Source organism: Hirundo rustica, chromosome 1 (assembly GCF_015227805.2).
Source record: "Hirundo rustica isolate bHirRus1 chromosome 1, bHirRus1.pri.v3, whole genome shotgun sequence".
Classification (NCBI taxonomy): domain Eukaryota; kingdom Metazoa; phylum Chordata; class Aves; order Passeriformes; family Hirundinidae; genus Hirundo; species Hirundo rustica.
The window spans coordinates 136,381,396-136,409,125 of NC_053450.1; the positions used below are offsets into that span (position 1 = coordinate 136,381,396).

Consider the following 27,730-nt stretch of genomic DNA (forward strand, 5'->3'; position numbering starts at 1 on the left):
GTCAAAGCTTCAGTGTTTTTCCACTATCAGTAAGAAAAAGACTGACCATGTGTCTCATCCTTTCTGCTGCCTGGCAATTTATTTCCTGGGTAAAGAATAGCAATTATGGTTTGCAGACCACGTCACGGGGTGTTGTGTATGCAAAGGTTTTTCTTTAATGATCTTCATTAAGCGGTGCAGTCTTGTAATGTTCTAATTGTTTCACAAACTGTAATGAACATATTGGCAACATTCTTTTGCAAGGTCACGGTCTTATTTCTGTTTTATATCTAGAGAGAAGACACAATAATTCCAGCATCTGCTTATTCTGAAGAGACAAAATGAATGATTCGGGTAACATGCATCTGTTTCAGCCACAGCAAGGAAAATCTGGCATTAGAAAACATTGAGATTAGGAGTCAGCTATTTGAAAGCTAAAACATCCTAGAATTCTGTGTATATGCTGCAATGTGGTATTTAAAGACCAAGAAACAAATTCTCTTTCTCTTGGATTTCAGATATATTCATCCCTGGATGGCTGATACTGAGGAGAAAAAAAATCAGTTTTCTTGATATGAGACATCACTTTCATTCCGAAGGCAGAGCTACCAAATGTGGGGCAGGAAGAGAGAGGATAGTTTTATGAGTAAAATGGAAATAGATTTTCTTGCTTACTCCTGGCAAGGCTGAACATTTTGCTTAAATCAGAAATTCTGTTAATAGCCAGAGTGTCTTGTGTATCACCATTTGGGAATACCCAGCTTAAAACAGGTCTATGATCTCAAAATTGAAGTGATGAAGATTTGTTTGCAGAACTGCTGAGTATGCAATGCAGAGAAAATCCGCAAGTGTGCTCTAAACACAGAAAGCATTACAGAATGTTAAATTCTTGAAAGGATCAGACCAGAATCCTCTCAGACTAGATTCCTCATTAACTAATGGACTCATCTGGAATATATTCCAGCTATCAAATGAGAGTAACAGCAGCAGCTTCCTTCACAAGCATCTTCTGAAAATGCTCTCATTAAAGACAGAAAAACTAGCAGATGTTGCAGTGACGGTATGAAAAGTGTCACATCAGAAAGGAGAGGATGCATTGTGCAGATTATTTCTGTCATTTTAGGTTTATTGTTCAGCATTTCTCCTCTTATGAGGACCTTCTGTTTTCCACAATGAGATTTGTGTCCTCTGGAATTAAAGATTACACCGAAAGTCCTACTTATAACAGGGTTAATTTCTGGACTTTCTGGTCTTGTTAGCATCTAAGTTTTCAAGTTTGTTGTCTTTTATTTCAGTGTATTTTAGTAGGATTTTTTTTTTTTTAATGTATGCTAAAGGCAGTAACTTAGCTGCTTAAAGTAAAATTCAGTATTTCAAAATCCTTCTGTGTGAGGGAATAAATTTAGTTCATTTTATTTGAGCACGTCTGGCAATCCATTAGCAGCTGCTGCTCTAAAATTCTGTGAACTGAGTTAACATTAAGAAGGAGAAAGCTCAAATGCCAGCTGGTTTTCAGCTTGTATGTATAGGACCAAGTGCATACTTATAGTCACAATATATAGGGGCAGATCTGACGTCTAATCCATTCTTCACCACTGACTACTGTAGGATACCTTTGTGTTAGATGCTAATGTAACAGACTCTGGACTTATTTTCTTTAACTTTCTGAATGGAATAAAGTAATTTCTCTGTGAAATATTTTCTTTAATATGTCTAGACATGGTATATTTGAAACAGAACTGTTTCTAATAACTGCGTAAGGTCTCATTGAGAACTTTTCACTGCATGAAGTTTCCAAACTGCTGGATTTATATCCAGTCATATACATTTGTATTCCACCCGTCCAATTACTAGAGTTTGAATCTCAGTGCACTTATTGAAGGCATCATCCACTCTTTCATTTGAGTCCCAATCTTTTAAAGCTACAGATAGTAGATAGTGCTTCAGCTCCATGAGACTGAGTCAACTTATGAAAAAAAAGGGGATCTAATTAAAAACTGTGTGCATAAAAACCTTCTTTGTAGTTTATGCAATGCAGAGTGTACCAGACTTAGCTTCTGACTACCTACAACGTGGACTAGAAATAAGCAGGGGATTGTAATTATTTAAAAATCAGATGGTCATTTCCAGGGGAAATACACACATTTTATCTCTGTCCCAGTTGCATAAGCAGTTTCTGGAGTTTCTTTTAACAAAATCAGAAGTTTATGTTGCCACCTTGGAAAAGACCTTAATATTATTTTAATACCCACAAACAAATCACAGACCATCCACAAATTGAATTCTTGCAATTATAAACCCATTGCATTTATGCAAATACATTAAATAATCAGTGTAAAGTGACAGATGATGCTTGAAGTATAATCTAGCTCTGTATTATGAGTAGATAATAATATTAAGTTATTATTTTGGAAGTCCTAGAAAAATGGTATGTTGTCATGCAGACTGCATCTGTCTGTCACACTCACAGTGTCTGTCAGCTGGACTTAATTTTGTACATTTTTTATTGCTTTTTATCAGATTACCCCCCTTTTCTCTGTCACCATCTTCTTTTCTATTTTTTGTTTTCTTCTTTTCAAGATAAAATATCAATATTTTAGGATGGTACTGTACCTTTTAACCTCATAGCTCATATTAATATTTAAATTAATACATATATTTGAATATGGTTCAGGTAGGTCACCTTCCTTGTACATTTAATGAAAAAGCACATTTGGCTTTGGAAAAAGCACATTTGAATTACATTATAACTCTTGGTGAGTTGTGTGGATACTGTGAATAGGATTTGCAGATGTTCTCCCAGGGAAGGATGATGCTTCTCAAGTTCAGTGCTCAGATGCCACAGTTGGACTGGATCCACATCTGAGCAGCAGCAGGCATGTACACAGAGCACTTTAGGCACATAGTGCCGCTCTCTGATGCCTTGTGGTGAATCTGTGAGACTCCAACAAAGTCTTCCATCTGGAAATGGTCTGAAATGCTCCCTGTAAATTCATGCAGCTACTGAGAACAGAATCCCTTTCTCTCATTTATAAAGACAGTGAAGTCGGGCTTGTTTCCACTGCACTGTTTCTCTTGTAATGGACTGCTCCAAATGCTCTCATACTGTGCAGTGAAGCGTAAGTATTTTGCAAATGGTACTGGCCCGTGTGCTGAGTGAGGAAGCAGAGGTCTTCCTGTATAATCCGATTTCAATCAACTCACTCTAATCACTACTGATAGTTGCAAAATTTAGCCTGGATCTGCACTGGTAATCTAGATTGACAGGAGGTAAAAGTAAAAGGACAGAAGGGCAGAGGAACAAAGAGAAACGAGCAGAAACAGTGATTTTCATCCTTTGCTTGCTGCTCTGTGTCGCGTGTCCGTGCCGGCGGTGAGCCCAGCGCTGCGGGAGGGTGCTGCGAGAACAGGTGCCCTCTGCGGGGCTGGAGCGGCAGCCACCACATCACAGGCACAGACAGTGCAACAGGTACCTGCCCGAGCTGTCGGCATGCATTATTTATTGACATCGAAATTCTAACTCTCTTTGTTACTCTAAAGATCCTGGGGTCGTGAAATAGTCGGGCATAGCAGCAGTTAAACTGGGCAGCCAGCTACTGTGTGTGTCTTTGACATCCTCTGACGGCGAGTGGCTCCCAGTGCTGGGCTTCATTCTCCTGCGAGATCAGTGCTTGGCTGGAAGCTTGGAGGATAACTGTACTCTACATTTTCTCACTGGGAAGGTGAAGTGTCTGTGAGAGTAAGTCCCCTTGACTTTTGGTTTGACTTTTCAAAGGGAAGAGCCAACTTTGGATTTCATGGATATACAGAAATATGGCCAGCTGCTGCTGAAGACAGATGTGTCTCAGTTTGATTGGATTGTACATCAGGAAGAAAAATGACTTTTTGTATTGTTACCTGACCACATGCTCAGTGTGCCTGTGTCAGCCAGGCCAAGGAACTGCACACCCTGGGGTAAACAAGGCACCTGGACTACACTTCCATCTGACTTTCCATGCTGGTGGGGCTGTTGTTGGTCATTTCAGCCTTGCATGTTGCCATGCTAAAAACACCCAAGGCTAAAAATGTGTCCTGGGTAAGTACGCAAGTGTGAACAAAGTTTCTGTAAGTATGGATTTTTCAAGTATATATGAATATGTTTTTCTCTATATATGTGGAAGTATAAACTTAGACTGAGGTGTAAGGTAGATGAAAAGATTAGAAGTCATTAAAGATCATAATTATTTAAAATATTTCTAAGAATTAAGAAAAAAAACATTATTTTGTATACTGGTATTTTGAGGGAACTGTACTAGGAAATATGCCAATGACAGGCTTTCAACTTACTTGTATATTATATATATTTTCCATCTCTGCTAGTAAAGGGTTTGTGCTGTATACTTTTAAATCAATTGAAAAATGTTTGTGGCTTTCCAGATGCAGACTTAAGACTTAAAAAGTAAGGTTTAAAGATTTTGATGGGATTAATGAATAACTGTCATCTAATTTCTATGTTTTTATGTTTCAGTGGTTTGATACTGTAGGTGTTCTTCTATGTAGTATGACTCACACTTTTAAACACTATTTAAAAAGTCACAGAAGTTGTTTCAGTAGATTGTAATAAGTCATAAAACACAGTGGGATGAGAGAGTCCAAATTCAGTGACTTTTCTGTTGACTTTATTATTTTTTACTAAGAAAATACATTGTTATTTTGTACTCATCAATTCCTTCTGTATCAGAAACTAGGATTCCTGTTGGGGAATAAAGTAAGCCATGAAATATAATTCCTGAGTTAACAGTGCCCTTTACTCACCCCCATCATGTATGATTATACAACACTAGCAGCACACAGCCTGCTCTACCAAATAAACACAATATCATTAAATCCCAGTTCCACACAGAGTCCTGAAAATGCAGGCAGCTGCTCAGTAGATAGCTTTAGGGCTTCTTCAGTGACCTCATCAAGCCCCAGATATTGCCCCAAGTGTTCCCCTTAATTGCATTACCTTGTCTACAGTGCTAGAGTTGCTTAGGAGTAAAGGATCTCATTGCCAGCTCTGAGGTTTGGATACCTTCCCTTCCCTGCTGTGAAAATGTATTAAGTTTCAGATAACTTAGAAATTTAAGTGTATCCATGAAGCAGTCTGTGGTTGAATATGAGCTTATTTGAGAGATGTTTGTATCCCCCAGTTTCTGTACTGAGGGATAAACTGCTCACATACAGAGTGTCTCTTCTTGGAAGTAGAAATCTCCTAAGTCTGCAGCTGTGATGGGCTCCAGGTTTGGCTATTTAAATATAAGGTATAGTTAGGTATTCAAATACCAGTTTCTGGTGACTATGTTGGAGAATGCTGAAATACTTAACTCTTACCCGTAGTTTTGCACTGTACAATAGTCCTCCAAATAAATAAATCCTTTTTTGCTCTCCATCCTTTCATCACCAATTTGCAAAAAAGAGGAAAAATATCCATGTTGTCATGAAAATGGTAAATTTTGGTAATTGTTTCAACTGGGTGATTGATACAGCGTTTATCTATCATAGCACAGCCCTACGTTGCAGACATTAATGACCTTTAATTGTTTCACTAAACCCAGAATTGCGCATGTGAAATATATAAACTATAAACTGATTTGAAAATTTCAGTGCAAAAATGACAAATTACATGATTGCAACTGTGTGCTATATAAAGAAATAGATGCAGCGTCCAAACCACTGTAGCATCTGGGATTACTTCTACTTCATGTACTATTTTTTATGAAAACCAAAAATAAACCTGCAAAAATTATCTGTAAGGATTTCTGACTTCATTTTTATCTAAGTGTATTCTATTAGTAATTTACGATTGTAACTGGATAGCTGTTTGCGCAAAACAAAGAAATCAATAGTTATAAAAGGAGATCGTTTTATCTAAGTCTTGCATTAATCTCTTTCCCTTTGGTTTTCTTGGGGGGTGTGTGTTTAATCACTTCATCTGTCTTTGCTATATAATATAAAACTTATTCACTACTAAGTGATGGAAGGTGCCACTTGCTTAGTAAGTACAATTTGTGACCAGTACTTTGATTGTGAAAAATAATACCTATTGCTCTGAGGATGCTTAAAACAAGTGAAAAGAATAGTGGGGGATTTTTTTTTAATGCTTTAATATTTTGAAAATCTGTCTTACTCTACAGTGAAGTATAAGGACACCTTAGAGAATTAGATACCTGCTCAGAGTATCACTTGTTTTAAATCCCAACAAGTGGAGATCAACTTCTCAAGAATCTGGATTTTGACTGGATGTTTTACCTGTTCGGGGATTTGATCTTGACCTTTGTGCATATGCAGTGAAAATACAAGGGTCCCAGGCTTAATCAAAAAGATAAAAGTGCATAAATATTTTTGTGATAAATATTTTGGCTGTAATCTAGCAAGATGCTCTGACATCTGCTGAAATTTCAGTTTAATTTTCACCGGCTTAAAACTCAAGATTTTGACCACTTTTTGGCAACTACTTCGCTAAATCAGAGTGTTTGTTAAATCTTTGCTATTCTATAATTGAATTTGTCATTTGATCCTTTTATCTTTCACATATAATGATTTAAGGACAGAAACCATATTATGCTGCTGTATCTTTTTACAAAAACCTGATGCCTGCATAATTCGTAGTTCCTCTTCTAGGCTTCAAGGCACCTACCTGAATGCCATCCCCTGTGAAAAAGAAAACCCAAGCCTTCTACCACCTTTAAAAACTAGTCAGCTTCTGCAACCTTTGCTAAAATTTTGCACCGTTGTGTCTGACGGTCCCTGACTGCTGCATCAGAAATTGCAAAGCTTAGAAGTTAATATCTAATGTCTTTCAAGAGCTGAGGAGTCAGCTTTTTAGCAGGTTCTTTCTTTCCCAGAAGTGCTCCAGATACCATTTGATAGATCTTCACGTCTTTGATAGAGATTCTGTGAATATCAGCCTTGGTTTTGTGCTGAAACCAAGACATGTGGGGTCTGGCTTTTTAAAGGCACTGAATGGTCTTCTAGGAGCTGTGGGGACTTTAAATTATGTAGAGAATTTTTTCACTTTTCTCTCTCTAATAGTTGTTGGTGCTGCCACATGTGAATATATTTGAAAATCACTGGGAAGAACTGAGGCTGACCTAGACAAGATGACTGTAAAATCTGTTTGTCATCTAGTGCCTTGGGGTTTTTTTTATATTTGATTTGCAAAATGAATTCATTTAATTATTCCTAATGGAATAATTTTGTTAAATTGACTCCTATTGACATAAATTTAATTTTCACTGTCTAATATAAGCAATTTGATTGTTTGTTACTTTATGTAACGAAACTGCCTTTCAGATCTGTGACAGCTATAGGTAGGACCTGTACCTGTGGAAAAGGCAGTAGGTTAGAATAAATGCAGCTATGGGGCATGGTGTATTTCTTTAAACTATGCTTTTTACCTAAGCAGCAAATAGTTGTGAGAATTGAAAAGAAAGGAACTTTGAAATTTGAAATACCATAGCGTCTTCAAAATACGGTTTTACGCATGCTAATGAAAGATGTCTCCCCTCTGGTTTCTGTAAACTACTTGGCTAGTCCGTTACTGCAGTATATTGGAGGAGTAGGCACCTTCCAGTATTCTGTAAAAGACATTTTCTTGTGACCTGATGTAATTTTCAAGGGTAGCACCATTTCAAGGTTCTAACTACAGACATTTTTACCTATCCAAGCATCCTCTGGCCTTTGGAACCATACGAGCCCTGCTGGAGGGCTGCAAACCTTGACTCTGTGCCAAGGCAACCTACTGAGCAGAAAGGTCATTGAGCCACAAATACCCAAAATAAATTCTAGCTCTTTAGCTGAAAGCTGTAGAGCTGTCTGCCATGCTCTGCTGTCAGTAGTTATAGATTGTGGTACCCACTGCAAAAAAAGAGCAAAGTCTGTGTGGCTCTTTGGCAGAGTAGCTCTTCTTCCCTGAAACACAGGTTTGGGTGGGTAGGAAATTTGCTGCATTGTTGTTACAGTTAATAGGCTGCTTGTGAGCGCACACATAGTATGTTTCTGCTTTTATTATTATTTAAATTGAGTTGTCAGTGTGGGTATGAAAGAGATAAATCATCTCATTTGCACAGTATCTTTTATCTCTGTCTTCTCATTTAATAACCCTCTGTTGCATATGTTGTTATATCACTCAGGTTCAAAGGAGTGGAGTTTTGAGAGGAGGAAGTCTGACTTTTATGTAATTATGAAATTATAATTCCTGGTGAATTCCCTCAGCTAATAAGAGAGATTGATATTTCTATCTCATGTTATTACTTAAAACATAACATGGTGTTATGTTTTAAGTGCAGTTACAAAGGTATGGAAAGTGAATGAGAAAAGAAAAATATAATGTATATAGTGAAATATGCTTGAAGTGTCACGTAATGTGAAAAAATGGAGTGTTGTATAGTCAAAAAGGGAAAGCAGGGGATAAAATTCTAAGGGAGAAAATAGAGAAAAAGAAAAGGGCAGTAGAGCTTTGAATTTTAAGAGATGTAATATTATTAGAAAGGAAGGATTAAACAAATACAGAAGCACAAAGAGGAGGATGTGGCTACATTAAGAACCCTATTTTTCTACACTTAGGGTCAACTTGAAAATAGGAAATGAAAGAAGTAATTCAAAGGAAAAGACAGTGGAAAAAGCTTGGAAACAATAGGAAAGTTATCTGACTATGATTTCATGTTTACCCTGAAACATGAAAGATGATGGTAATACAAATGACATTTGATGTGCTTCTAGCAGAGGACAAAAGTTCTCTTCAGTTGAGGTTCTTGAGGCACATGGATGAGAGGAAAACTTGGAGAGAAGTACCTACTGTTCACAGGCATGCTATTGCTGTTGCTCTGCTGTGAGTTAGTATTGATCTTGTGAAGAGACTGCAAAAGTGCAAGGAGTCAGGAAATATTGAATGTACACACCTCACCTGTCTGTGAAGCACTAATAAAACTATTGCTCATTTCATAGCACTCTTTTAAAATGGTACTGAGGGAGGGTTTGATGGAAGGTCTATGAAGAGAGCACACTGACTGCAACAGTATCTCCCTGGACTTAAAGTTGTATCCATGCAATAATTGCAGGAGTAGGTGGCATAAAAGATAATTGATTACTTAACTCTGGCTTGCATGGAGGACTTTCATCCTTTGATAAATCATGGCTCTTGGCATTTAAAGGTTGACACAGCTGAAACAGATGTAGATTTTTTTTTATCTGGAATGCACCATTATTGGTGAAAAACAGAAACAAAAAATCTTGTGTGTTACATTGCTTATGAAGTTCTGTTTCTTTTCAGTAAAAGGTGGCTTGCTGTTTTGGTTCTGTCTTTTCCTGGTCTAGTGTGTCCTAATTGATACAATATTCACCCTGTCAAATAATCATTGGCATTGAAATGACATTGTAATTTACTTTCTTTCTGGTTCTTTTCAAGTCCTTAGTTTCTAGTTGGAGACAGCTCTTAGCATTCCTGAGTAATAGAGCAAGCTTCCTCAGCAAACTTCTTATGACACGTTTGGCTCTCTCTGCTGGCAGCACAGGTTTTTTTCTATTAATAGAGACAAGTCTGGGTTGTCTCCATCCTTTAGAGGCAAACCTTTTGTGAAAGCTCCTGTGGCTGCTGGACTCTCTCCCTTTCGTTTCACGGGGCTCAAGTGACGTCCTGCAGAAAGTTCAAGGGATACAAAGCACTAGGAAAGAAAAGGCACAAAGCTTCGCTACATATTATCTCTTCCTCTGTTTTTTCTTGTACTAATTTATCAGTGTAGTTCCTACTCATTTTGGTAGGAGCTACATTCCTAATCTGATTAGCAGAAATGTCATCCGGACATGCAGAACTTTAAGCAGTCTGCTGTAAGCTAGAGGACTTGCTTCCCTTGACATTTCTGAAAGTTTTCCCTTGAGTCAAGGGCACCAGGGTTCTGCCACATCCCCGGGCAGCCAGGCTGTGCCAGTGAGCAGAGCTGCATGGGTGGCACAGCCTGTTTTCTGCGGGACATTGCGGCCCGTGCGCGCAAGGCTGGGATTGCGCTCAGACTGCTGGCACTGCGAGTCTGGGCTGCATGGGGGTGATGCACGCTATCCATAGCACTGCTTGACTCAGCCTGCATGAGCTCTGACATTCAAACCTGCAGTCAAGTCTGAAAAATAAATTGGTGGTGCATTCCAAATTGGAATAGCAGTTCTGTACAGTGTGCTGAGGTCGTGACTACCAGGCAGCAATTTTAAAGAGCCTTGAGGGTGGTTTGTGTTAAAGGTAGAAAGCTGTTGACTGACTTCATACAGTAAGGACAAGTTAACTTTCCCAGAGTATTTTTTAAAAATTAATGCTGTGTAACAGCATGGACAAGCATTTACCACAGATTTCTAATTTCTGCTTCTAATTTCTATGGACTTTTGTAACCTCACAGATATAATGGGGAGCCCAAGAGGAATGCGCTTTCCACTTTTTAAAATGTAAAATTTGGGTGGGATTTTCTTCCATTATCAAGACTTAATAAAAAAGCAGAAGTTAACAGTTGACCCAATCACAACCGATTTGAGCTGCCTTGAAGTGTCTTGAAATTTTCAGAAACTTTCAGTTGTTTTGGTTCAGAGGAGAGTGTTGGAAAAAAATACAAACCTTAGTTTGAAAGTAGTTTTGTCTGAGATGAAATAGAAAGTGAAATTACAGATGCAGCTGTGGAAAGGAAAAGGAAATTGTGCCCCTTATTCTCAGCAGTACTTGTACTAGCCTTGGACATTAAAATCTGGATACAGGAATGCCAGCTGTATACTCCAGTGGCTTAGTTATTTCTATTGTAATTTAGTTTTTAGTTTCCTAAGGTTTTTGTCCCTACTAAAACTGGAGGTGCTTGCAATATAAATTTATAATGTAATTTTCCTATATTTGAATTGCAAAGATTAAAACTGACTGGACTTGCAATTTATGCCAAATTCTCAGATATATCTCACATTTCTAGAGGTATAAATGGGCTCAGAATAAAATAAAATGTAAAATGGTTTATTTTTCCAGTGATGCATGACAAATTTATACATGTAACTGCATAAGCATTTATGAATTCTTCACTCAAAACATTAGTGCAGTAATGGGAAAATTATTCTTAAAATTATGGTAGCCAAGGGAAACAGAATGGTAATCAAAAGAATGGGTAGTGGAAATTCAGGCCTGAGAACATACTGCAGCCTAGGAATACTCTGTAAAAACTGAGGAAGATGGAGAAAATTTTATCTTTTACATTTGCTTAATGTTACAGCTGACAGGTATCTATCTATCTATCTATCTATCTATCTATCTATCTATCTATCTATCTATCTATCTATTTTAGTGTTGTTTGTTAAGGCTGTAGAATTTTCTGTTTGAATTCATCTTGCTGCCTTTCAAAAATACTTGTCCTCAGCACAGTTGCTGCAGCTCAGCTGGGATTCTGCTTGTGTATAGGTCTAGTAACGTCCTGTTGTTATTGCATCCCATGGAGTTATACTGTTCGTCAAGTAATGTGGGATGCTGAACGAGGATTATGCATACAATGAGAAAGGCTCATGAGAAATGCTCAAGAAATGTGCCCATATTTTAGTAATAAATTTAGGAATACAATTGATCAGAATATCATGGAAATTTAATCACTATATGCTCAAAGTATTCTGCATCTGTTTATTTCTTGCTATGTATACTGACTCATAGGAGAATATTTTATCTAATCATTAATTATTTTATACTGAATTCAAAAGGGATACTGATTACTTTGGAAGTCTTCTTAAGTTCTGTTTTAACAAGGCACCTGTCCTTGAGGAAACTATAACCGGGATTTCCTCATGGAAATTGGTTTTTAGTATTTAGAAGCAATTTGAATGTAACACTACAAAAAACCAAAACCAAATAAACCATGCATTTTTATTATTTATTATGGTAGAAAAAGCTGTGATAAAAAACACTACCAAATGTGGCTGTGCCTCTCCACGCCGGGCAGGAGCGGGCCACTGGCTGGCTCAGATCTGCACAGCGGCCAAAGCGTTTTCGGTCTCAGTTGCAAGTCAGCAACCTTTTCCTGCGGGACTCCTCTTCCCACCAGCGGCTGGCCCAAGTTGCTTCGTGATGGCTGGCAGTAGCTAAAAGGTCGGCTCTCAGCTAAGCAGGTTTAAAGATGGTTCATTCAGGCCCAAGCGGCGAGAGCTCTGCCACCCTCCCACTGCCCAGCCAGAGAGCGTGTTTGAATTTGCCTCCCTGAACTTATAAGCGGGGGAGGATTTAGGGGTAGTAACAACAGGTTAGTGAATCAGGGAATTCGGGCGGATACCAGGGGGTGTCCATTTGTAAACTTTGGACCACTCACCAAAGGGAAGAAGGGGATTTCCCGGGCACCAGCCTATCACTCGACGCCCCTCTGGGAATTTCCTGAGCCTGGGGGGGGGTCCCGAGGTGACAGACAGGATGCCCCAGGGCAGGGGGGAGAGGGGATTGACAAGGATAGGTGGGGGGGGATGATTGACATGAAACAACTGTTATACAGTAAACTCAAAGGGGTTACAGTTACAGAACTGGGGGCAGAGTGGAATGAACCATAATATAAAACTTCTTATAAAGCTTGATAAAACAATTCTGGCACTGCCACAACGAAAAAAAAAAAAAAAAAAAAAAAAAAGAAGGGGGAAAAAAAACCCACCAAAAAAAAAAAAAAAAAAAAAAAAGAAAACCACCAAAACAACAACAACAAAAAAGAAAAACAAAAAAAACCCCCAGCAGCACAGTTAAAATAATTTCTCTGGATGATCATCAACTGTCAGAAATCTGTGTCAGTAAAATATCTTCTTTAGAATAAAAATAGCATCAACACTTGTTAGCACAAAATACGACAGTTGATTACTAGACTAGATAAATCTGGACAAATATATGCAAAGGTGTCTCACAAATGGAGGAAAAAAGAAGCACAAATAAAAAGCTACTTATGTGGAAGCATATGCTACAGTCTCAAGATACATATTGGCAGTTAAAATCTCTCTTTTCTATTATATATGATTTATAAATGCTTTCAGTCACAAGTGGAAGCATTGTGGAAATGAGAGAAGAGATTCAAAGGACATCAGGGAGTAAAGATAATTCTGCCTGAAAAACAGGAAAGAAGTAAATAAAAGCTCTAGAATTCAAAAGTCGGGACCTGTACCTAGAGCCCGTCAGTGAGGCCTGCTCTGCAGGGCCTTGCGGGATGGCCTTTATGTCTGACTTCCCATGCTGCTTCCCCATTTCTTTCAGTTTATGTTGGCTTTGGTAAATAAGTATTGGATTACTATAAGAGATACAGTATATTGAATTCTTGCCCTATTTCCAGGCTGAATGCTGTTTCCTCATTTCAACCTGTCTTCGGCTTTTCTTCTAGGAAAATCCCACTCTGTGGGATTTCTCCCATGTTACAGAACCTGGTTCTTGAACACACAATATTTGTTGTCAATCTATTAAATAACTTAAATTTGATAAAATTCAACAGACATTTTGATATTTTCTGTAATAGACTCCATTGAGTCTTCCACTAATTTTGAGGTTTCATTCTCTGATCTCTATCTATATCTACACAATGTTGAATAAAGAAGGGAGCTGAGCCTGTTCAGCCTCGAGAAGAGCTAACTGAGAGGAGATCTTTTCTCTCTCAGTATCTGAAGGGAGGGTGTCAAGAGGGTGGACCAGGCTCTTCCCAGGGGTGTCAAGCAATAGGACAAAAGACAATGGGCAGAAACTGATGCACAGGAAGTTCTGCCTGAACATGAGGAAGAACTTCTTTACCATGAGGGTGACTGAGCATTGGAACAGGTTGCCCAGAGACAGAGTGGAGTCTCCCTCAGTGGAGATGTTCAAGAGCCATCTGCACACGATCCTGTGATGTATGCGCTGCGGTGGCCCTCCTTGAGCAGAGAGGCTGGACCAGACAACCCTCTGTGATCCCTTCCAACCTTACCCATGTGCTTCTGTGGAGGACATAAAGCACTGCCTAGGGGACGAGGTACTCCTACTGTGAATAATATTTTTGTTAAGTAACAGTAAATGTCACTTCTTAAAATAAGTCTAGTAAACAATTTGAGATAGATGCATTCAAAGAACATAATCTCCTTACGACTGAGAGGCAGCTCTCCAGAAAAACCAAATAAAAAAACAAAGAAAACAACCAACTAAAAAAACCCTGAAAGCCAAAATGGCATATAACTATGATGGGTCATTTGAGTGTGCTAATATGCAAGATATTAATTTACAGATTTGTTCATAGCTGCACTTCTGAATGTGATTTCATGTTGTTAAACTCCAAGTACCAAACATTCTTACCCTTTCTTTGTCTGAAAAGGGCCATTCAGATGTCCTTGAAGGTCAAAGTTCCTCCCTGAAGATACAAGAGTGTCTAAAGAAATCAGAAAAACCAGAATGAAATCCCAAAATCACAAAGGGAACAGGGAAAACAAAGTACTTCTATTCCAGCTGCTGGCAGCTGTTTTTTTATTTATTTCATATTGGAAGGCATGAATCAGATATGAAATCTTCTGAGAAACTGTTTACTCTTTATAAACCATTATTTCAATCAACCTAGAGCTGTTCTTGCCTGTTAGTGAAATGGGATGTTGCTGGAATGCCTCAGCATAATTGTTGCCTTTATTTGTTGTCAGAAATTAGAACAACAGTTAATATGGTCTGCTGTGATTCAGACAGATGACAATGAAGCAGAAGCACCATTGTACAGCACTCAAATCAAGAACTCCTTTTTTCTTCTCCTCACAAAAACCTTGATTTACAGACTTTAATGTTGCTCATATACTGTACCTTGTTTCTCACAGAGCACAAAACAAATTTTTTTGTTCTGTTTCATTTATCACTTAGAAAAGAGTGCAGCACTTCCTTGTAATTTTTAATCGCAGTTTTTATTGTACAGGAATTGAGATTGTATTTAATGTCTTGATCGCTTCCTGAACACTGACAAAACAGGTGTTTGTAAGTACTTGCTGTGTATATACTTGGTGTGTATACATGCATGGAATACCATGCTTGGAAGATATTAATATGTTGTGATATTCTTTTGAGTCATTAGCAATTGATAGAGAATAAAGCTAATGAAGCAAAATATAATTCTAGAATAGATAATAATTTCCTCTTAACATATTTTTAGGAGAAGATCTTTTGTATGATGAAGAAACATCATCACCCATTGCCAGCTATAGCAGATTTTTAATTTGGAAACTGATAAATTTTTAACTTTCATGAAAACAAAAAAAATCTATTTTGAACTGTTAAAAATTTAATGTAGTATTAATATAATATTAATGTAGTAATAGGGTCTATAATACTTTCACTTAAGTAGCTTTAATTTTAAGAGATTTGACAGATTTTTGTTGGTTTATTATAATTGTAAAATGCTTCTCAATATCACAGAAAATAGTGTTAGGAATTTTTTTCCAATTGTAAACAGAAATTAAACAAGCTGTGTGCCAGCTATTTCAGCACTGACAATTGGGCCCTTGCAAGGTCACTTACAAAAGCTCATAAACTTAATTGAGTTCTCCTACAAGATTCAATATGAAGAGTAAGTAGAAACGTGTTGGATTGCCAGATACTTTGAAGTGTTCCCAGTGCTTTGGCCAACAAAGCAGCAGGAGAGAGGACAGGGCTGAAGGGGGATGTGCTCTTCAGTTCCTGGCAGAATGACACAGTGGTAGAGCAAAATCTATTAAATGACTTTCCAACTTTGTTCTGAACAAACTGTACTCTCAAGTATCATTTCAAATGTCGTCAGCTCTATCAAATGCCTAATATTGTCCTGTAAGGTTAAGTAATCATCTCTGAATGCTTGTTTGAAGTCAGTTTATCTGTTCTGGCGTAACCTCTGTGCGCTGTGTAACTGCAAGACAATGGGAGGTATGGTTATTCTATATTTGTGAAGAGTAAAATAGCAGCAGTCACACAGCATCTTTCTCCACTGTCACCAGATCAGACATTTCAGTCTTTTCACCTGCATTAGGGATGACAGGTAATGTGAGCTGCACGACAGGGTACGTGGGCTGCACTGCAATGCATATGTTATTGGCCTGTTCTCTATCAGAAAATCTCAAGTTATCGGTCAATCACTTCTGTACACTGTTGGATTGGAAATACTTTAAATGAATAAAACTGATGTCTCACCTTTCCAAAACAAGTGGGAAGTGTATTTTATATCAGCAATCCAGTGTCCAGCAGAAGCGCTCAAGGCTGCAGTCCCTATGCCCTATGGGCACTGCTGCTCTGTGAGGTTTTGAAGGGATCTGTGTGGAGTGTTCAGCTGCTGTGCAGGGCTGGAGTGGGGTGGCTGTGAGGAGGGAAATACTTCTCTGCCCGAAGCAAAGCCAGTCCCTGTTAATAACCTAGCATGGTTTAACCCAGCACCCTGATTTCTAAGCTGCTAGAAGGACTCAGATTTGGGGTCACTTGAAAAGTAGCCCCAAACACCATCAGTAACTGCTTCAATCTGCCATTTCTTACTATCCCTTCTTTCTTCCTAAGTTCTTCCCTTTCCCCACCCCGATTCTTATCCATAAAAACAGCTGTCCCCTAATGACATTTTTTTTCCAGTTTCTCCCAGTTTTGGATGTCTGACAGTGTTGCCCAGGTAATATGGACTTACATTGCCGTACTGATAGGGTTACCTGATAGCTGGTACGCTGATAGGTGTGCATGCTGTGTGCACACTTGTGCAGGTTTGGTGGGAGAGGGAGGAAAAGGGTTCATGTGCTGATGTGTAAATGAGGCACTGTCACCTCTCTAAATCTGAGCTGCTGCTGGGATGACAGCGTGCTAAGGGATCAGATCCCAGTAAGGATGCAGGTTTTAATTTAAACTATTTTTGTGGGTGATTTAAGCACTCATGAAGAAATAGCTTTTGATTTGCAGCCTTTTCTGTAAGTTTCCCTTATCATCTTGGTAAAACTGGAAAGAGATTATTTTAAGAGATGTTTTGTAAGTGACCTGTTCCAAGGGACAAAGTTTCTGGTTTATTTTTCAAAGTACCTCCTTTGAAATGTGTTTATAACTCAAATCTTAAAAATGTGCACATTTCCTTCTTTAGAAAAAATATATTTAAAAAATCACATAAGTGGAAATCTGAACTCCAGTTGGTCTAAATCATGGGAGTAATTTCTGCATATTTATGACTGGAATATCACAAACTAGCTCATGACTGTAAATTAAGGACTTCTTTTCCTTTACAGCCAATGCTTTAAACTACTCCCTCGTATCTTTTCTGTAAGTTTATTGTTGCTAGGGGAAATACTTTGGATCCTGTGAGAAATATGTCATGTTCCCACACTAATGGAAACTACTGTATTTTTGTACTATACAGTTTCCAAGGAAAAGGAACTTCTCATGCTGCAAGTTACATCACAAGGAAATGGGAAATGATGTTCTCTTTGTGGTGGTGTAAATTCTCTGTGGTAAATGCAGCACTTTTAAGGAAAATGAATGAAAAAGCTCTTTAGCAGTAACTCAGGCATTTAAGATTAGTTAATTATAATGTTGTGTGATAGTCTTTGAAGTTAAGGCTGGGGCATTTATGACTTCTCTGGGAAACTCTTCCCGTGCCTCATCAATTTCACAGTGAAGAATTTCTTCATAATGTCTCATGTAAATTTCCCCTCATTCAGTTTAAAAGCATTCTGCTTGTCCTACCAGTACATGTTCTTGTAAAAATTTCCTCTCCAGCTTCCTTGTCAGATCCCTTTAGATACTGGAAGGTTAACCTAAGGTCACCTTGGAGTCTTCTCCAGGCTGAACAACCCCAACTCCCTTGGTTTTTCTTCATAGGGTTTGTGCTCCAACCCTCTGATCATCTTTGTGGCCTCCTCTGGACTCAGTCCAACCAGTCCATGTCCTTTTGCTGAGCACCCCAGAGCTGAGTGCACAACTCCAGGTGGGATCTCACCAGACCAGAGAAGAGGGGTAAATCCCTCCCTCACCGTGCTTTTCATGCAGCCCACAGTTAGCTCTGTGCTGCAAGTACACTGTGTCAGCTCAGCTTGAGCTTCTCATCCACCAACAACCCCAGGTCCTCTCCTCAGAGCAGCTCTCAGTCCATTTTCTGCCCAGCCTATACCTTTGCTTGCAATTGGCCTGACCCAGGCATTTATCATTAACACAAGACTTAATGGTTAAAACTGTAGTTTAGATTGAAATGTTCAATTCTTGCCAGACTGTAGTTTGTAAAAATATGTAGATAATTCCTCAGCTCCATAATTAACTATTTAATGCATTCATTCTGGTAGGATTTTTCTTGTATGGGTGTGCCTCACTAAAAAGGAGACGGTTGAAGAAAGTTATTCAAAACCATTGTGCTTACAAAAGTGAACGTTACCTGTTATTTTTGATATCAGCCATGGCTTGCATTAAGCTGCACAAAAAGTAACCTAGTTAGATGTCCACTTCTTGTGTGTGCAAATTTTAATGTGCAAATTGACAGAGAATATGAAATCCAAACAGAAAAATTTCCTCCCTAAGGTGACAAGTAGTCAATGTGTTGAAGAATGAGAGGAGGTAGATTTTATACCTCACTGATGCAGAGGACTGTTTGCTGACTGATAAGTGCAGGATTCCAAATTTAATGTTTATGAACATAAGAGAGACACTCTTGTGTCTTGTTACTTGCCTGTTGGCAAAAAAACTATTTTTTCAATTAAAAGGGCGGCCAGGCTGTTCTGTACTTAAGACAGGAGAAAAGGATTTTAGCAAAATAAAATAAAAAACACAACCAACCGACCAACCAAACAAACAAACTACAAACAAACAAACAAACAAAACCACAAAAACCCCCCCAAACCCCACAACACAGTAACAAAAACCAACCAACCAAACAAACAAACAAAAAAACCCCAAACTTCTTGAAAATTTGAAGGCAGAACTAGCTGTGAACACCTATCTTCTTTTCCATCAAAAAACTACCTAGAAAGGAGAAACTATTGCAGAGTAAAACCATAAAAAATAAAGCTGAATTTTAAAATAATTCAGATATTATTAACAGGAAATTTATCTAGTAATTAAAAAAATACATTATCTACTATTCATTTTAAAGCTATCATCAATTTCTGCTTGCACATTCATTTTCAGAGACACTGTGAAGCTACTGAGAAGCATGGGTTTGTGTCACAATTTACTTAAAGAATGCATTCACTAAATGCTGTAGGATAGAACAGTAATACTATGTGCTCAAAGTCTTCAAGTTACTTACATTAATTCATGATACTTTTGCAAGTCTGTGCTTAGGGTTATATACCTTATTCTTTCATTAATATATTGTTTATCCTCTGAAGTGTGACTGTCTATCTGTTGCACAAAATGTAACAGCTATGGCTTCATCCAGACACTCCTGAAAGGTCTGAGGTCACATTTTTTAAGTTATTCGTGGCACCTTCATCCCTTGCAAGTCATGTTTTGGCGTGTTGTGTTTCTTAACAGTGCTGAACTTACCGTGCCAGTATTAGTGTACAATTGGTCAGTTCTCTGCGAGCTAAATGAGTGCAACTGCTCAGCACTGTTACTGCCAAGCCCTGCTTTCTGTTTCTGAGGTTTTAAATTTTTAATTTGCATGTCTAAGCATTGCTTCACCTGTTTACAGCTGTAAATCAGGACAGTCAATTGCTTTTATTTATGGGAATTTATCATGGTATACAAGGAGGAGTTTGGGACCATCTACTGCATCCTGCAATTTCTTCCGGAGGATGTGCCCAGGCAGTCATCCTTTTCCAGGGTTTTCAGGTTTCTGGGAGAAAATTCTTCCTTCATGATGGCAAATCTATGGTCAGACTTGGGGATGAGAACTTTAAATCTTATAGTTTTAAAGAGTTTTTACTTAGTAATGTGGGTTCCTTCGTAAGGGCACTCTTGACAAGGTGTTAGTAAAGATCATCCATCTGCTGAGCTTGTCTTTTCCTCGGTCAGACATAACCTCCAGACTGAGGAGAACTTGAGGTTGATACATTTGTGAATGTGAATTGGGGACTCTATGGAATGAGAGGAGGGGCGTGAGAAATGCCTTCAGTGAGACCTGTTTCCGGTGTTCTTCAGACATAAAGTCAGCATATTAAAAAGAGCTGTATTTTTAGCCAGGATTGCTTCCTAGCAACAGACCATTTACTGTACTGTGGGCTTAAAAAGTATTAAATAATTTTAGCTTTCCTACTTTAACCTCAATGGATTACACTAATGCCTCTAGGCTCTTTTCCTGTGCTATGCTATCTGCCTTCCGGTACAGCAAACTATTGTCAAGGCCAGACTGCTCAGAACTCAAATGCTGGGAAACTTTTTTTAGCAGAAGGATGGTAACATAATTTCTGCTACCTTTCTACTAAGTAACTAATAAATTTACTTGTTCAGCAGCTCTAGAGATTGCTATCCAGAAGCTGCCCTGATTTATACTTCCACAAGTTAATTAAAAATATATATACATTTTACTGATTATATTTCTGCTATCATAGTTTGAATTTTTAAAAAATAATAATAATTAATTTCCTTCTAGTTCTAAATATTTAAGGCTTATTACTCAATGATTTTCACTGAATGGTTCAATTTCAACATTTATATTCACATTACAGTATTGTTTTGTAGAACTTACTGCAAAAGTAGTTTTGATTTTAAGCAGTGACCAGTGTGCATATCCTGCTGAAGGCAAATAATTAACCTGTCTGCTTGATCAGCTTATTGTCTAAATAAAGCCTGTATTGTTTAAATAGGATACTTCGACTGAAGTATTTACATGGTCCAGACCTGAGAGTTCAAGAAGGCAAAGGTCAAGCAAGTAATTTTCTTCCATACCCTCCCACCTCCTAAATGCTGGTTAAATCTAAAGACAATCATTTCCTCAGACAGCAAACCTGCCTTTCCATTGGCACAGAGCAGTCGCCTATACTAAAGCCAAATTTACTTTTATGCGTGTTTTAAATAGCTAGAAATTTTTATAGAAAGAAGTAAATAATAAACTTCAGTAAATTCCAGCCAGTGACTACTCCTTTTAGACTTTAAAAATATCTTAAATTTAACCATAGAATAGATTAGCCAAAGTATTTTAAGGTACTTCAAATTAGTGTAAAATCCTAAAAATATTTTAATTTTGTTTTAAGAATTTGAAATATTTATGCTCCTCCAACTATACAAATGGTAGATATTTGAAATATTGAATACTCAAAACACTTAAAATATTCTTTACCATTTAAAAGAAACATCTATTGTGAACATTATCCATTGTGACTATATTTATGTCCTGCTCAGCCCTGAAGTCAATATATTGAGTATAATTATCCTATGATTTGGGAATTTTATGTTCTTTATACTCTTTTTTTTTTTTTTTTTTTTTTTTTTTTTCCTTTCTTTTTCTTTTTTCTTTTTTTTAGTGTGTACTTGCTTGGTCTAGAAGAAGTGGTTTTCCAATGTTTCTGGAAGTGATAACCTTTCTCTTTGCCCTGTTAGGCTTCACATTTAAAATGTGAAGTAAAAGTCTTTGGGCCAATTTTATTGTTATTTATGCATGGATAAAGAAAATCACAGCTGTCAAGTTTGTGCACGCCATGGAAGATATTTATGCAAATCACTGAATAAGTCATTATACATGCTTAATGCAATTTTGCATATGATAAAAAACTTCCATTTGAAAAACAAAAATGCTGATGAAAAAATGACTGTTCACTCTGGTTGGACAAGTCTTTTATTATGTACAGGGTAAACATAAATGGTAAACACATTGCCCTATTACCATGTCAGAGTTCTTGCCTGGTGGGAATAAAATAAAGTTGTTTCTGTCCTGTTTCTTTGCTTCAGGTGCCTTTTCTGATTGATTACCAATTAATATTAACTGTGATGAACATGTAGTATGGAAGCTGGAACTGAGAACTCAGGAATCTGACAGATGTGAGATACGTTTAGCTGTTACTGAGAAGCAAAGAGAAGTCATCAGTGAATTCATCACACTCTTCATTACCCAGATCCAAAGATCTGTAAGGTTCTGAAGGGGGGGGGGTTGTATGTATGTGTAAACATACACTCTGAATTTGGACATTTCTAAAAATTGAATCCTGAATCAGACATCAGTTCTTAAATAACTAATTTTTTTAAATTCAAAATTATTCATTTTGTGTTTGTATTTCAGTAAAAGTAAATAGGGGAAAAAAAAAAAAAAAAAAAAAAAAAAAAAAAAAAAAAAAGGTATATTCCTAGTTTTCTACAAGACATCACATAATGTTTCAATACACTGATTTGGTTCCTGCTTGCAAAAGGCATAATTCAAGAAGCTCTAACTAGAAATTATGGCACATGACCTTCAGCACTTCTTTCCTGCACCAGACAAGCTTCTTCAAATCAGCTGATTTTCCCTATTCTTCATAGAGCTGAAATGGCATTATTTATACTCTATATTTTTTTTTTTGTTTAATTGGGTCTCGGTATATCCCATGTTTTGTTGCAGTGGGATGCTCTTGTTTGTGCATCCTCCAAAGCTGCCAGGTGAAGTCTGGTAAGGGAAGAGTGCAGAGATACTCTGTGATATCAGTGAGAGCTGAGCTCTTGTTTGTCTCAGGAGTAAATGCCTCTTTCCCATAAGAAGTTTTGGGGTGTTGCAAGAAGGAGCTTCCAGGGTTGAAGTGCTAGGTTTGACCTCTACCCTTGCCAGGATCCTTTCTTCTCAGATCTGGTGCACCAATCCTTCAGGAGCATGTGGTATTTTGGCATGGGCCTGCCTGTCTGGCAGGCTGGACTTGGATCTGGTCAGAATGGGCTGAGGTGCCAGTAACTCCCCGGTGCAGTCAAGGGGGCAGCTGGAAATGTGGCCAAGTGCGGTGCTGTGGCTCCCTTTCCATGCCCCCTGTTCATTACTCTGAGTGCCCAGCTCTGTGTAAGTGTGTCCAAACACAATCCCCACTGCCTTTCTTGGTGGGAGATTGTGCAGGTCTCCTCTCTGGCCCTGGCCATGAATTATCCTTTCTTCAGGGTTCAGATAATTCAATCTAAAAATGCAGTATAGTAAATATTAGGATTATGATAACCTTAAAACATTCCGTGATGTCTTTTTGTGTTGTGCCCGGAAGATTTCAGCCCTTTCAAAAACTATAGCTTGGGATGCCATTTAATGCCTATTTTGTATTGAGCATCCTATTTTCTCTTCTACATATAGTTTGACATGAGAAAAGAGGAAATCATTGAATATATTTCAGGGCAAAAAGGCATGCCAAAATTGAGTGTCCATGTTGATACAGCAATGGGCTGCAGAGCACTGGGCTGAAAACTGTTTTGGAAAGTCTAAGGTCATAATTTTCAGGCCCTGAATTTCCAGAGAGAGAGAGAGAGAGAGATGCTTTAATTGCATTTTTATATAAGCTTGAAAAACCTAAGCAATGTTTCCTGCCTGGCATCAAGGCTGCCCAGGGGGCCTCTCAGTGGTGTGTGTTGGGAGGTGCAGAATCAGCTCCTCAAACTGCTCTGCTCTTCTACAAAATCCTGCCACACTGTGAGTTTACACTTCTGTCAGCATGTCATGTTTTAATCCTTCTAAGTTTTGTATTGTCCCAGTTTCAGGATGAATCTCAAGAGATTTTAGCAGAGAATAAGTAAGAGAATAAGTCTTTTAAATTTTCCTTGTTATGTCTGAATAGATAAGTCTGAATCGTACACATAACAAAAAAGATATGAAAGTAGTAGTACTAAAATTGAAGGATGAAACATCATCCTGAGCTCCTCTGGAAGTAGCCTTGCCAGTACCAGCAAAATGACCTTCTTGGAGTCCCTTTCCTTCTCTGCTCTGAAGAATTTTTGTATTCTTTTGCACACAACTTTTGTTTGCTTGTCCCCTTTCTAAGAATTTTGGCGAGCTTCAGAAATATTTATAGCTGGCTGCAGTGTTTTATGGTATAACATTATAAGTTTTCAGTTGATGGTACAGGGAAAAAACCCAAGTCCCAAAGTCTTTTACAGATAGGTGGTCTGACATATGATGTGCTGAGGGGCACGCCAAAAGTCTTTTAATGTTTCTATGTTAGGTTTGAGATTTAGTGTTCTTTTGTGGTTCATGGTGTATAAAATTGTATTCTGAAGCAGAATTTAGAAAATTTTTTTCTATTGAATGCAATCTTTTTACTGGGAAAACTTTTAAAAAATGGTGTATACTGAATAAGTAATTAAATACCCAACAAAATCTGTTTTGTTGCACCTATGCTTCACATATGCTGAAGTATTTGCTCTAATATCTGTTAAGATATCTGTCAGAATTGAAGAAAACTGCATATTTAGATATTTGGTTGACTTGATAGTCTTATTTTTCTTACTAAAATTGTCTTTAAGGAAGTGTAGTGGGGTGTGGAGCGCTAGGAAGTAGATAGGAATTTCCTTATTCTGCTATACTGGGTTTTTTAAAGGTTTTTGTTTCTGCTTTGTAAAGAAGAAGTAAAAAAAAAAAAAAAAAAAGAGCAAGAGAAAGAAAAAGAGCAAGAGCAAGAAAAAGAAAAAGAAAAACAGCAGTCTCATGACTGGCAGAGTTAAAAGTTCATTTTACCAATATCATGGTTTACCCAGCCGGCAGCCAAGCCCCACTCACTCCCCCACTGGAGAGCTTGGGAAAAAGGTCAGAAGGATAAAAGTGTAGAGAACTCATGGATTGAGATAAAACCAGTTTAACCGGAAAAGGAAAAGCAAAAGCTACACACACAAGCAAAACAAAACAAGGATTTAATTTGCTGTTTCCCATGGGCAGGCAGGTGTTCAGCCATCCCCAGGAGAGCAGGGCCCCATCACGTGTAACAGTTACTTGGCAAATCAAGCACCATCACTCCAAATGTCCCCTCCTTCCTCCTTCTTCCCTGCATTCTGTATGCTGAGCATGATGTCACATGGTCTGGAACATCCCTTTGGTCACTTTGGATCACCTGCACTCCCAGCTCCATTGCCTTTGTGGCAGTACAAAAACCAGAAAAGGCTTTGGCTCCGTGTAAGCTCTGCTCAGCAACAACAAAAACATCTGTGTATTATCAACCCCGTGTTCAGAAAAATCTAAAACACGGCCCCATACTAGTTACTGTGGAGAAAATTAACTCCACCCCAGCAGAAACCAGCAAAACCAAGGATTTTAAATGTGAGTGTTTTAAACAAGGCAGTGGAAAACAGGTGAAGAAACTGTGAAATTTCAGCTGTAAAAAAAAGTTTTGTGGTCTTTAAATGATGCTCTGAGGAGGTACATCAGTGAAAATTAAAAGGTACATGAATTACATGTACCTTATGTGATGAAGACATGAATATCCTGAAAAGTGTAGGTGTATTTATCTGCATAATAGCGAGTTCCTGGCTTCAGCATCAGGCAAAGTAGTGTCTTCCCTCAGCCTTGCTGAGCTGCCCATTTTTCAGAGCCGTGCAGGAACAGCAAGTGCTGCTGTGTGAGCTTTTCCTCACCTGTGCAGGCAGCTGCACAGGAAGCTGATAAAGCCAAGCTGCCAAAGAGCTCAAACCCCTGGAATTGGTACAGAAGCTGGCCCTGTTTAATCCCTACATGGCATAAAGGGGAAAACAAAGAACTTCTCCCCAGAAACAGCACCAGTGCAGATTGCCCTTTATTCCAGGTAGATTATGCTGTCAGCACAGCAAGGACCTGAACCTGTAAATATTTAGAAAAATTATTTCTGTTTAGTAGAGAAGACCAGTTTGTTTGCAGGATCTGGTTCTGTTTACACCAGTTTTCCATGCTAAAAACCTCACTCCAGGGTCAGAGGTAGTGAGCTGTAAGTGCAGCTCAGACAAGGTGGTGCAAAATGGCCTCTGGAGCTGTCAGCCTTGGGACAAATGATGCATCCAAACCTAAACTCTCCCCAGCTCTGCTCCAGCAGCCTCTGGGATAGTCAGCCCATCACTTCTCCCTATGTTCCCCTGCCCTCACAGGCCCTTCTGAGAGCCAGGAGCTAAATATTGTAAAAGCAGCTGCTCTGTTCTTGCTGCTCTGCTCTTGCTGTTCCAGTGTCTCATTTTAAATGCAGTCCTGAGACTGCAAATGGGTTTGTTATTTTTATCTTACTTGTTAGATGGTTCTCTAGCTCTCTGTTACTCTCTTTCTACCTGTTCTGCTTGTATTTTGTAATTTTTGAGGGACCTTTAATACAAACAGTAAATGAGGGGTGATGCTGTCCTTGCAAAGACTCAATAATTTCCAAATGTGTGTCCCAAACCACAGGCAAAAATAGTCGTAGTTGATTCTGATTTCTTACTAAAAAAGATTTCATTGTCACCATTTCTATGTTGTAATACAAGTAAGTCAAGTGGAAAAGGCTTAGAAATTAAATCGTAGCAATGGGCAAACTGATTTGGTGGCATTGAAATGTCATTTCTAGAATTATCCGGCTTACTGGGGAGTGTTTCAAGGAATAACCTTCTGGCGTGGCAGACTACAGTGGAGGGATTAGATGGGGCTTGTACAGCGGGCCAAATTCTGCTGGTGTTAATTAGGATTGAGTGAGCATAAGCGAGGACAAGAACTGTCCCAGTGATTGCCATTTTACTATTTAAACTTCTGTGGCGTATTTATTTCTGTTTCCATGTTACATTATTTATTTCCAGGTAGAAGCCGGTTCATACCCCTTTGACTTAATAAAAAAAAAAAAAAAGATAATCAGATCGTGTGTTGACAAAATCGTTCTACAAAGTCCCAGCATTTGCCCTTTTTTTTTGTGAAATTTAGGATGTTTGGGACCCTGTTTTCAAGAGAAATACATCTGATTTCAATTTTGTCTAAGAAACTGGGTAATATTACCCCTTGAGCAGGAGGTAGAATTTTGAAGGTTTATGAAAATATCCTTAGAACACAATTGAATTCTGTTTTCCAGAAAGGCAGGGAGGGTCCTAAGGAAGCCACGTAATGAAGAATAGGTGCCGAGCCTGCGAGGTGGTTCGTGTAGGCCTGACATTTCTAAGTCTGAAGAGATTTTAGCCTGCTAGCAGTGCTAACTGTTCCCCAAGGGAAAAGTTCTCAAGAAAGCCTCTTCTCAAAACAATCTTGGCAAAACAACTATCCTTTCTCAAAACCATCTTTCTCCAGGTGGTGTTTTGCTGTCGCTCCTATTCACCAATCATGTCAAGTCTGTATCGGAACACCTTACAAAAGGTAGTAAGAATTAGACAATATAGCTTTTCTGTACTCTTTGCCTCCTGAAATACTTGGAGTCTTTCGTCTTTCGTATCCAACACCGACAAGTTCTCTCGGTCCTACAACCCTCCCTGCTTCTGCAGGGGCATGGAAAGAGAGAAAGGAGTTGAGGGTGGAAAGTTTTGGATTTGACTCCCAAAACCTGTCAGCCAAAGAACATGGGGAGTTAAGGTGGACAAGCTTTACCTGAAAATCTTTGCATGCTTCCCGAACTGCTATTTAACAGTGTCAGAATGAAATTACTCAGACACAGCTTTGAACTTCAAGTCAATCTGAGAGTAGAATAGAATATGCAGCCCACTGCCTTCTGCTTAAAGAGACTAGAAGAAAATTGAGCTGATTAAATAGCATTAATGCTGTTATTTTCAATAATGTTCTTTAAACCGGGACTCTTTGCTATTTTTAAGAAAATCAGATCAAAAGTTCAAGTGCTAAGAGGTGATATAGTTCTAATAAGCTTCTGACATAGCGAAGGGAACTTTTGGAACTGTGGCTACAAGGATGACTGTGACTGATTTGATGTTCAGTAGGAGCTACCAAACAGCTTACTGAAAAGAAGAATCTAGGGCAAAGAATAGGTACTTGGATTTAAATTATTTTAT

The 27,730-nt window shown here is 38.3% G+C and overlaps 1 protein-coding gene across 10 annotated transcripts in view; it reads left to right on the forward strand.

Moving 5' to 3' along the window:
- Positions 1-27,730, forward strand: part of CACNB2 (calcium voltage-gated channel auxiliary subunit beta 2) — a 244,369-nt gene that overhangs the window by 82,264 nt on the left and 134,375 nt on the right. Inside the window, exon 1 of one of the 10 annotated variants that reach the window (XM_040059486.2) lies at positions 4,004-4,054. The exons of the other annotated variants lie outside the window; for them this stretch is intronic. Within the exon in view, the coding sequence (XP_039915420.1) occupies positions 4,019-4,054 (36 nt within the window). The 5' untranslated portion in view covers positions 4,004-4,018. Of the gene's footprint in view, positions 1-4,003; positions 4,055-27,730 lie in introns of those variants that run through there. 10 annotated transcript variants of the gene reach the window in all.